Source organism: Labrus bergylta, chromosome 12, assembly GCF_963930695.1.
Source record: "Labrus bergylta chromosome 12, fLabBer1.1, whole genome shotgun sequence".
NCBI lineage: Eukaryota > Metazoa > Chordata > Actinopteri > Labriformes > Labridae > Labrus > Labrus bergylta.
The window spans coordinates 24,160,279-24,172,793 of NC_089206.1; the positions used below are offsets into that span (position 1 = coordinate 24,160,279).

The following is a 12,515-nucleotide window of genomic DNA, read 5'->3' on the forward strand; positions in this document are numbered from 1 at the left end:
TGAAGTTTGACTGACAACAGCCTCCAACGGAAAGTCGGAAAATGTTCATCTTAAATTGTAAATCATGAGACAGAAATTACGATTTGGTGTCACACATTACCAAATTAAAAAAGGATTCATTGTTGTGGCTTAATATGGAACAACATAAAATCATTTGAGCAATAAAATTCAAGAAAGATACAGCCCAACCAGTACTGTAGGAAACTGGAATATTCCTTTAAAAGAGATTATGCAACATTACAAAACTAGAAGTTGCCACTGTGGCCAATTTCAAATGCAGAGAAACAGGGTTTGTGTACCAGCTATACAAGCAGAGAAGGGTTTTAAAATCAACAAATACACTCGACAATGTTTCAGCACTATGAAGCCTCTGAAGTTACAACTACTTTTTACTTCTAAGTTGACGAATGTTTTATTTCTGGGTGCTCACTATTCTTAAAGTTAAAAGCTGTCTCATTCAAGCTTGCTTTCTCTCTTCCTTTTTCGCGCTGCCTCTCCCGCTCTTCCTCCTTTCCCTCCTTTGCCTCTCTCCTTCTTCTATTAAGCCATGACAACTCCATAATCTAAGCCAGAGTGACCTGTCCGGACCCTCTGTGCCGCCTGAATTTATTGGAGGCAGAAAGAGAATGAGAACCTGTCAGTGGGATTGCCCTGACCTCCTAACACTCTCTCTCTCTCTCTTTGGCAGATTCACCAGAGCAAATACAGCATCCTGCACTTTGGCAACTAAACATCTACCTTCAGCTCCTCTATGAATGAAAAAAACAAGATATTTAACTATACAGGCAAAAACAAAATGACTAAAACGTCTTTGTATTCATCTTAAAGCACAGCTTACAATTTGGCTGAACTTTTCATCCCCCTACTCTTTGATTCTTTGTTAGGCCGCCTCTCTTAATACTGACTATTGACTGAAGACATTTTACTGTGTGTGTTCACTATCTATGAATGAGGCTGTTGCAATAAAAGAAGGGTCGACCGATATTAGTTTTTCAGGGCCGATGCGGATACGATTATTGGTAATTCATGAGAGCAATAACTATTTATTTGAACCGATATGCATTTACAGTGAAGATGAAAATCTTTCTGTTAAAATTTAGGATTGGGAATATAACAAACTCCAACACTAGACTTTGTTTAAATGTTCATCCTGAGATTCTCCTCGTGCTTAAGGCTGCTCTCCTCTCTGTGTAGGTCAGTGGCCCCGAGGCTTCAGTGTTGACTGGCTGTTACTCGTGTGATGTCTAGTTAATCAGAGAGTGTTGTGGGTGGGACATTATAGGTGAGACAGAGTGGAAACAGACCCAGAGGGAAAGACACACCTGCAGTGGAGCCAAAAGAGCAAACTTTTTATTTCATTAATTTGATCAGCTATCGTAACATAAAACGCTGATACAGATAATCAGCCAAATGCGGATCATGGTCACCAATAATCAGCCAGACAGATAATTGGTCGACCCCTAAAATAGACCTAGAGAAGACACAAGTCACACACTTGATAGTGACTGCTTGCATTTAATTCATAGCAACATACAATAAAATGAAAATGACTTTTAAGTGGTCATGAAAGATGGTACAATTAGCAGAAAAAGAATTGGGTTTCTAGGGCTGGGAGAATGCTCATTTGTTACTTTAAATCAAAAAAAAAAAGTGGATTTCCATTTGATAAAAGCACTTGTGGCCTTGACTCAAGATAAGGAGTTGGGATAAAGTCTGAGCTCTTAGCAGATCGCAAAAGCACCCATCAGAAGAGAGTCTGTAACCTCTGTGAATACACTTCTAAAGCTAGCCAAGGGTTGCTCTGCCACAGACACTGGATCGCAAAAAAAATACTCTCTCACAGCATTTGGGCCCAAAGCGAATATAAGGACATAATTGAGTCTAAACCAAGATGTACCCACCATGATGTTACCCATGCACTTTCTGCTATTTGAATATGAACATTTAACTTCTCATAAATACTGAGGCACTACTACAGGAGCTCTGTGTTCTATGAAAAGCAGTCAGATCCAACGGCTGTTGGAAAAAAGTCGACACAAAAAATTGCCTCGCAATTAGCATCAATTATTATGGCCTATTTAAAATCCAAGCAACAAAGAGACGAAAAGACAAACTGCTTGTGACTTTTTGTTTCAGATGTGACACAATTAAAGGGGAAGACTCTGTTCTGAGCATGTATAGTTATTATCGGCAATACTATCATTAGCACCACCATCATCATCATTATTATTATTTCAAGCTGTATTTAATGCTTTTGACTACATGCTGTAGTTGCCAGAGTTAATTATGGTTCTGTTGGACGGCCTTAACCCTTTGCAAACCATCATTACAGCACTCTCTTTCTCACTCAGAACTGAATCTTCTCCAGTGTCCTTACTCACTCCTGCATCCCCCTGGTTCTTTAAATGTTTCATAGCTCATTCCTCTTTGAACGTTAATCCCTCCTTCCCTCTCCAGATGCTTCTCGGATGTACTCTCTGTTCCTCCTGTCCTCTCTCTGTCCTTTATATCTCTTTCCTCTCTGCCAGTGGAGAGCAGTCACCAAGCTTGCTATTAGTGCCAGGTCCAAGCAGGAGCTGTAATCAGAGCCCTGGAATTAGCAGCGGGCCCTCGCTGGCAGGCGGGCACGACGCTGACAAAAACACTATAGTTATTATTGAGGCTGCTGCAATGTTGCAGCTTTGGCAAGAATCCTCCGCTCCCCTCAGAGCCCGGGATCTTGATGGGCTTTTGCTAGAGGGGAGCAATGAAAGGTGCAGCAGGAGTATAGGCAAACCACCAGGGGCAGCGGGATAAAATACACACTGGATGACGACCAATGGGGGCAGTGAGTGGCACATTTTGTGTTTGTGAGGGTGCAGGTGGTGCTTAAGCGCTGGGAGAGAAGCCATATTGGAAAGACAATAGATGGAACAAAATGGGGACATGTTTTAGCATTTGGAGGATAAAGAAAGGGAGGAAAACGCCTGTTGTATTAGGACAGGGTGTAATAGAAATCCATTTATAGACAATGACAGGCAATTCAGAGTCACTCAGAGACGTGCAGCTTTGTGTTTGATGTGCTACTTTTCCGTCCCAAAGATCAAAACGTCTCGACTCAAACCCTTCCACCTTCAGCATGCTTTCAGCAGTTTATTCACCGTATACCTGACTGTTTTTAAATTGAGTTCTCACAGCACTTTAATGGAGAGTGTCAGTCCAGGGTCAGACAGCTTTCTGAGATACCCAAGCCTCCGCAGACTTTCTGGGATTGATCTTTTCTGGATCAAAGGCACCAATTTGATCTCCTGAAATAATATATATATATATAAAAGCTGTATGTACTAATGGTAACGCTTCAAAAACATTTGCAGACATAAAGAATTCTGGTTATTCGAGAGGTCTTTGAAGAATGATATGAATCAGTCTGTTTGGTGTGTGATGATCTCATAAATACATTTCAGCAGAAGAACAATCGATTCCACTCAACCCGCTTGTTGTCCTTAAACGTGAAAATGCACAACTTTGACTATATTGAACTTTGATCATGCAAAAGTTATTTAATGTCAAACTTTAAATTACCTTCCTTTTCCTTATACTCCTAAATTATTGAACACAATGAGCGAGAAGAAGGGGAGATAAGTTCTAATTGCTTTGCCCAGATATTTAAGAGCTATTTTTTTTCCCCTCGGCCAGGTTACACTGTGATGACCTCCACTACTGCTGCACAACCCAAGACGCATTCCTCCTCTTAGCAGATTACTCAGAATTCAAATGAATGAGTGTCTATGCACTGCTTTAAAGGCTATGTCAGAACTCTTAATGTGTCTATTTAAAGCACTTCTTCAGAGTTCAATCTAACTTCTGAGTTTCTATTTACGTAGTGTTTACTGAAAGTCGTCAGGCGTGCTGATTTAATTTACTGCTACTGCATATCTAACCTTCTACTATGGATTAAAAATGTTCTAATGGCTAACTAGGTTGATGTTTATAATGCAAAGAAGTTATTGGAAACATGTGTGTTCCATAATAGCAAAGACACATTGTAAATGGTAAATGGACTTGAGCTTGTAAAGCTCTTTTTTAGTCTTCTGACTACTCAAAGTGCTTTTACACCACAGGTCACACCTACACATTCACACACTGATGGCAATGGCTGCTATGAAGTGAGACCATCAGAAGAAACTAATCCCATTCATACGCTGTAGACGAAGCAGTGGTAGCAATTCTGGGGGTGTCTTGCCCAAGGACACATCTGACATGTTGCTATTTGTCAACAAATAATGGCCCAATCAAACATGCAGGAGACATTCTGCACCACTTATTGTGCACATTAGATGATGTTGCCAAGAGGAATAGCACCAACAGTTGGAGCAACAGGAACTTAGTTTAAAGGGGAAGTAGGAGACAGGCTCCAACAGGGGTAACTAGCATATATTAAATAAAACCTCAGGATTTCAAACTTTACCTTGCAGCCCTTTGCAGAGGATAAACTGTCTAACAAGGTCATATCAGGTCATTTGCACAAAGTGTAAACCGAATCAGCTCAAATCATTGTCCTTGTGTTTAAAAAATCCTTCTCAGACTCAAATGAGATCGTGTAATTCGTTCATATGTTTGCTTGCTACAGCTGTCTGTAAAAGTGGTTGTTTTGATTGGTAGGTGGTAACGGTACTTACAGCAGGGTCCCTTGCGCAGCACCTTGATGCGTCTCTGTGCGTGGCACTGAGCTTTCTCCAGCTCGCACTCATTGGAGTAGGTGGATGAGTCCGAGCCGCAAACAGGAGCCACCAAGGACGGACACTCCACTCTCTTACAAACACACTCTGCTTTGGCCGGGTCTGTCGGGTCGCGCTCACATACAGCTCCGAATCCACACAGCATCCCTCTGCAGCCTGCAAGACAGGAAGAGAAAGAAGAAGAAGGGGTTAGGTTGGATATACAGACATGTAATCAGGATGTAGCTAAGTTCTATTTCATGATACTGCAACACAATGCACAAACAAAACCTCATTAATTTCCCCCTCACTTATTCTAAGAGAAGTTTTCCATCACTGCGTGCTATGAAAGTTTTATTTTTAACACCAGACCGGCCTGTCTGAACAGATTCATCTCAATATGTGTCAGTCATGGGGGTCTCTGTGCAGAACTTCTCACAGTTCAGAAGCACAAATGCATCAGGGATGAAGTGTGATCGTGACGCAAAGCAAACAGATGCTCTCCATTCATTCAGGGAGAATTGGTCCAGCCATGCAGAGCCTGCACAGTGTGTTGCTCTGTTTTCTAATCTCTAAACACTTTCAATTTTAAAATTCCTAAAAAAGTCAGCAGCAGCATTAAAATCCATTTACAGACAGCAGGCTGATACACAGCCATGTGGACAGGTTTGTTTTTATGCACTGACGAGTCGGCGGTCTTTGAAACATCAATGATCCAACATCCAAGAAAAAAAAACATGGAGGGACGAGTGAGCGGACACAAACCAAGGTTAACCAAACACTTCAAGGCTACATGAGTAGAGCAACAACAACTTTTCAGACTTTGATCCTGAACTTCCCACCAAGTCCTCGGCTTTGATCAGGAGTGAAACACCAAACTGTAAACTTTGTGCGCGGCTGCCGAATGCGCAGAGCAAACAGGGAGCGCCTGTGTGCGTATGTGCTCGTGTTGTGTGTACACAACATCGACTTAGAGAGTAATTGACCCGTGTTGTGGCAGCTACAGCTGCTGTGGCTCTGCGCCCACTTTGAGGGCTGTTTGGCAGCCAGCTGGCGTGACGTCCTTGCCTCAGCATCGAGAGCGGGGGGGTAAGTTAAAAGAGATGCCAAGCTCTCACAGGTAGCCAACCTGATCGTAAATCAATGGACAAAAGCACATAAAAGTCCACCTAAAGAAGACTTCTTAGTTTGAGGGGCAAACAAGTGATGTCAATGCTGAGGATATGAATGTCACACAAACACACACAAATAAACACACACAGCTATTTCTTATCGCTGGCTTCCAGGCCAGGACTAAATGCAAGGCAGCATGTCCACCATGACTCACTGGCAGGTGGCTTTAGCTGTAGTGGATGGGCAGACACACAAAAAAAAACACACACACACACACACACACACACACACACACACACACACACACACACACACACACACACACACACACACACACACACACACACACACACACACACACACAGAGTCAATGTGTGTAGCTTAGACAACTGGTCCAGCATCTGCCCAAGCATCTCTTCTGTCTCTCTTTACACCGGTGCACAGAGTTTGAGTGTGAGTCTGTGTGTGTGTGTGAGTGTGTGTGTGTGTGTGTGTGTGTGTGGAGTGACAGGCGAGGAGGCTGTTCTTGACTTACCCACTGTTCCCTGTGGGAGAGCGCCTGACAGCTACCTGAGCTCACTCTCTTTTGTACCGGGGGAAAAGGAAGTGTGTGTGTGTGTGTGTGTGTGTGTGTGTGTGTGTGTGTGTGTGTGTGTGTGTGTGTGTGTGTGTGTGTGTGCACGCAGAGCTATCCATGAATGCATCTGTATTCCTGACAGCATGTGTGTGTGTCTGAGAGGTGTAGACATTAGGTGTCTCACACACATACACACACACACATATACATACACACACACACACACACACACACACACACACACACACACATAGCCAGGTGCTTGCATGGAGGCCTTGTCATGACTGGCCCACAGCTCTGCCATCACTTCACACCACACGCGTTGTGCATGTGTATATGAGTGTGTGTTTGTGTTTGTGAGCTGCTCGCAGGCGAAGCGAAACGAGAAGAGTGACAAGAGGTGAAATTCAATCGAACTGTGTCAGATGCGTACAAGAGAGGGGGAGGGTGTCTGATAGTATGACAGGGGAGAAAAGCAACAATGTGAACAAACAATGATCTCTCTCTGTGTTTTAAATACATCAGCAGTGTGCCACTACACAATGTTTGTAACACCTGTATTATCCATTATAGCATTATATCATATTGGAATGAATGGATCACATGTGTAACCCATTTAAGGGCAGACTTCAAATTCTGCTCACTTTTTATGCTTGACCCCTTGTTGAGGAGTCTAATGTCTCTGATGATGAGTTACAGTTTTAATACTTGAGTGATGGGCAGGTATGAAAGATAACGATACTTGTTTCAATACCTCAGGTAACTATATTAGAAGTCCTCGGCACCCAAAAGTGAATTTCTTGTTCTTTTATTACAGGAAAAAATGCAGGCTCTCCTCTCCTGCATATCTGTCGTATAAAACAGATGTACGACTATTTTTTGGTACTTTTCTATAATATCTCTCAAAAAGATATTGTAATGTTTAAAACAAGTGATATTGAGAATGGAAAGGATCAAATTATTGAAATTTAATTTTGAAGTAGAGCCCGACCGATTAATCGACCAGTCAATAATTTCAGCCGATATTAGCATATCCAGTGATTATCGGTATCGGCTAATTTTATCGCAGATATGCGCTGATATTACAAGATTTAATCACGAATCAAATAGCATTTGATTTGAGTATTGATGTATTACACTAGCAGAGTGTGTTATATGGATTAATACAAGCATTCTCACTCTCCGGAGTACGATCATGCACAGTTACTTTCCAGTTGAGTGAACATCTTGTCTTCATTATATATATTTTCCACAGGTGTTAGCTAACTGGATTCAATGGTTAATTCCATTAATTTGTATATCTCTATCTATCTATCTGTACAGATTGAGTAAAGATCTAAGATAGATATCGGCTGATATATAAATACTGATAAATACTGGTATGGGTATTTGTTTTTTTCCTGTCCCTTATATGGGTATCGGCCCCAAAAATCCCATATCAGTCGAGCCCTAGATATACGTATTACTTTTTGTGTTCTACACATACGGGAGAGTTATGATGACATATATGTGTAAATGGTTTGACTTGCATTAAAAATATACATGAATGTATTCTCCTAGTTAAGATGGGGGACTGGTCGACTGAATTCAGACCTTCAAGTCGTGCCTTATCATGACCTCTTTCTGTGCATACTCATGCGCCTATAGATTTATAGAAGCCTCAGGAAAAAGGGTTGTGATGTAAAACAGTAAACACACCACCTGGAGAGAACAATCATCATGAGTGCCAGCAGTGGTTTGTAAGCCGATCTCTTATGCGATGTTTTCCTATAAGAAAATCTCACTCTAGCCCGGAGCTTAGCTGACTGACAAAAGACTGACACCAGAGCTGAGGGTTCTGTCAAAGTGCAGGTATCAAGAGCAAGCTCTGGACGGAGCGCACAAACTGCATACCTAATGTGCTGCGAAAGCTTCCTGTGAGAAATCCACCTGATACACGAGAAATGATACATTTGACACTCCAGATTTCTTACGAAAACAAAGAAACCCTGGGTAGTTAACATGATCTGCCTTATCTACCAAGGCTGAATATAAAAGGTACACCACACAGGCGGATATAGGAAGAGAAAAAAACAATAAATTCAGACATTTCTTGCCCTGACCCTTTTTGATTGAAAGGTAATCTCTGGGAGTCCAGAACAAAGAATAAAAACAAGGATCCCATGGACATGTCCCGGAGACAGAGGGCTTACTTTACAAAGACAACAGATGAGATGAAATGTCATTTTCAGGAAGGCAATGTTGAACTTTTCCCTCTGGTGAAGCACAACATTGCAGTATTATACAGGCTACAACTGGGGGGTTATAATTCAGTTTCCCCCTAACAGGATTACAATATGAAGAACTCCAGCAATGAGAAAACAAGTTGAAAGTCTTTTTTTGGTTTTTTTTTTTACAGTCATTGTTATGACAAGTCTGAAAATATGGATAAGTACTTCGAGACACAGTGTTTTTATGTATGCAGTGTTTTTTAAAGAAAGTTCAAGACACTCTGCTCTGATGGAGGAACATTTCTCTCTGGAAACTTTTCCATTACGTGGCAATAAAATTCATCGGCATCGTGGCAATATATCAGATGTAAAAATAAAAACTTTATCCTCATCTGTTAGAGTACCGAGAATCTTTATAGATATTTTCCAGACAACAGATGTGATTATAATGAGAACAACTGGGACTAATAAGAATGACCTTTGGAGAGTCTATTCTCTTGTTTGACCTGTGAGAGCGTTGAGGATGTGAGATGTGAGTGTTGTGTGGGCAGCAGAGTCCGAAAGCTCACTGCTTTGCTGCACCGCTCTGTTCTGTTACTGTGCTCTTTATTGACACCGCAGTCCAATATCTCTGAGGTGAGATTTAATACTACCACTGTATTTTACCGTTTCTCGCAAGAAATGAAACGGAAAATAGAAAGTGTTATAAAATCTTACACTGACATTATTCGTCATTCAGACGTGTTAGAAACACCTTCAGAGGCACTTAGGAACCTTTCAGAAAAATAGTTCTTAAGTGTGTGTAAAGGTGTCTGGCTTTTGTGTACAGAATAGAGCCAGTATATTTAAACTGCAGACATTCCCAGCATCAATGTAAGCTCTGCCATTCTTTGTGCAAATGCCTTTTTGAGTGCCATAAGCACGTGTGTGTGTGTGTATTTGCATGCCTGCCTGCACATGCAAGAGTGCAAGGTAATCTTTAGCCCTACAGCGTAAACTCCACTGCCAAGCCTTTTCTTTCTTTTCTACGAGAAGCAGAAAAGCAAATCCCATTGGGGAGAAAGACAGCATGTCCAGTTTGCGCTTGTCAAGGCGAACTTCTTGTCCAGGTAACACTTCATCCTGTGTTTGGACGGCTCATCCATTAAATAAGACACGGTGTGGGAGCCTTCAGACTGCTCTCAATGCGTCAGTGGGTTATGAAAGAGAGGGATCACACTGTTGTGATTAAAGCTACTGAGAGGAAATGTCATGGTTTAAGAGTTGAAAGAAAGTCAGGCATAGTTCTGTAGTGGCAATTTTCCACGATTGAAAATGCCAGTTGTGTTGCTTCAGGATTCAGAGTGAGACTAAGACGATACAGTTCATTTCTTTAGAGGATCAAAGCACGTGTCATTTTGCAGAGAGGAGATTCTTCTCTGAACATGCAGACCGTGTGGACTCTACACAGTAAGTGTGGAGGATTCCTGTGCTCCCAAATCCAATCCCTGCTTTTAAAAAACTATATTATTCCTTACATGGTGGAAGAAAAATACACATTTCATGGTAAGTTTAACATTTGGTGCGAAGTCATGCTAAGTTTTCCCAATGGTGGCCATTTTCCTCCGACGCCACATTCTAAAGTGTTGTTATAGTGTTGTAATACTGGGGAAGTAAGACTGTGTAGTCAGGGTGTTCAGATTGCTGAAACACTATGAGGCACTCTGGATGGATAACTCATCGTTAATTGTCAAATTTGAAGATTTTCATATATTTTTAATCAAATGTCCAATTTCTTCATTTCTTTTTGATCTGTTTATTTTAACATGTTTTATATTCTAATCTCTTATTTCTGCTCAATGTCATGTCTTTAATGTTCAAAATGTTATATGTGTTGTGTTTTTAATTCTGTTCTGTGGATGGAGTTGGAAATCAGGCACAGAGAAGGAAATGACATGCGGGAAAGGAACCACAGGTTGGACTCAAACCTGGGCTGCTCGCTTTGAGGACCATAGCCTCCGTACATGGGGAGTGTGCTCTAACCACTAGGCCCACGCCGTCAATTGAGTGAAATATTAGGCGTTTTCACACCGCAGGAACTTTTGAAACCCCCCCCTTTATTTTTGGTCCCGCACCAAAGGAACTATGAACTATTTTAGTTCTTAGAACCCTGTTTATTTAGAGGAACCATGTTAGCTCCTGCTTCAGAGTAGGTACCGTGGCAGTGCGAATGCAGACAGAGAAGAAGTCCCCATGGTGGATAGTTCCCAGAACTGTTTGGTCCCAAAACACCAATTGAGTGCCCAGGACTTGTGATTCGATTGCCCTGGTATCCAAACAAGTTTAATATGGACGTTTAAAATTCTGGTATCATGACAACCCTAACTGTCCCTCTGGATAATCAACGTCATTCCATTTGATCGATCAAAAAGCAGGGAAATGATAACAATTTGTGACATATCCAAATGTACTAAAACCTGCCACCCTGAACACAGCGGTACAACATTTAAACAGTATTTGAGTTTCCCACCCTGAGCCTGACGTCAGAAGACAATTGCTGCAGTGTGAAATACTTCTAAGCAGAAAAGAGATTGAATACATATGCTCCTTTAACAGAAGTTCCTATTACTGGTAGAATGTTTCTTCCCTGCGGAGAAAAGGTCCCGGAAGCCTGTTTGTGGTGAAATGCTCTATCAGTTTCATTGTTTTGCTGCCTTGTTGCATTTACCTCAAACAAAGTGAAAGGGGGAGAAATGGACTGTTGTGGCATGAACGCGTTCAGACCCAATAAGGCTTGACAGAATCGCCTCGACAAACTCAAAATGGCTACTTTAGGGAAAGAACACCGTTCTCCTCTCTCCGCTATACCTGTCAGGTTTGTGAACTATTACACAGCAGACCAGTTTGTTTCAGCTGGAGAGAGAAAGGAGACAGGAAGAGGAGAGCAAAGCAAGGGACGGAAAGGGAAGAAAAGGCGTGCATGAATAATTAACAGTTCTGAACTTTACACGGGTGACAAGAAAAGCAGCTGAATTATCCAGGACAGCTGGTGCAGCGAAGCAAAAATGGCAAATGTGTTGAATAACCCATTCAGGTGGAGCCAATTGTCCTGCGCACAGATTAAATCAGCAAACCGTGGCTCCACATTGATTAATGACCTACTGACTGTCAGGGAATCAGGAAGCGGAAGTTGATGGAGGGAGATACGGGGCGGTGGCATTGCAGCGACATCGCATTAATGTTGAATGAGTCTAAATTCATTACGCTGGAGCACTCCTTGGGGAGATCTTCCACTTACTTCCTAATAAAGGGAGCCTTTCTTTGCAGCTGACGCTAAGTAATACAGATGTGCTGCTCTGCCAGCCGGCTTTTAAACAGTCCTCTCCTCTCTCCGTCTATCTCTCCCTCTCTCTCTCTCTAAGAGGGCTTTAGCCTCTCTATCGGTGTAGTTGAGCCAGAAGATGTTCATGGAGAGGGGACCGGTTGCTATGGCAACAGCCGGTGATGCAATCGGCTCAGAGAAGCTGAACTCGTCAGGTTGGGAGTGGAAACTTAGTGTCATGCACACAGAGGGTTCATATACTGTATATATCTGCAGAGTGCATTTTTTAGTGTTTTTACATGTTTGCTGTGCTTGATTGTTATGAAGCAGTTTCCATCACTTTCCCTTTCTCTGATGCTTCTGACATCTTGCATACAAAGCTGAGGCTGTACATTAGGTGTGATGTGTGCATGAAAAGAACAGCGATAGATTGAAGCTGCATTCATTTCCAGTTGCAGGGAACTTCCTCTCTCTCCCGTTGAAGGGATTATTTACTGCAGGTGTCCATTGTCCAGAAGTGATGTACGCCAGAAAGAAAAGCAACAGTGGGCAGCAGTTATACCTGGTAAAGTACGCGGAGGGAGAAAGCAACCCTACAAGGCTCCAATCGATCTCTG

General features: G+C 42.1%; 1 protein-coding gene across 11 annotated transcripts in view; it reads right to left on the reverse strand.

Moving 5' to 3' along the window:
• agrn (agrin) overlaps positions 1–12,515 on the reverse strand; it is a 285,753-nt gene that overhangs the window by 123,288 nt on the left and 149,950 nt on the right. For all 11 annotated transcript variants that reach the window (XM_065961336.1, XM_065961337.1, XM_065961338.1 and 8 more), the window contains one exon: positions 4,659–4,874. In XM_065961336.1, the coding sequence (XP_065817408.1) occupies positions 4,659–4,874 (216 nt within the window). The remainder of the gene's footprint in view (positions 1–4,658; positions 4,875–12,515) is intronic.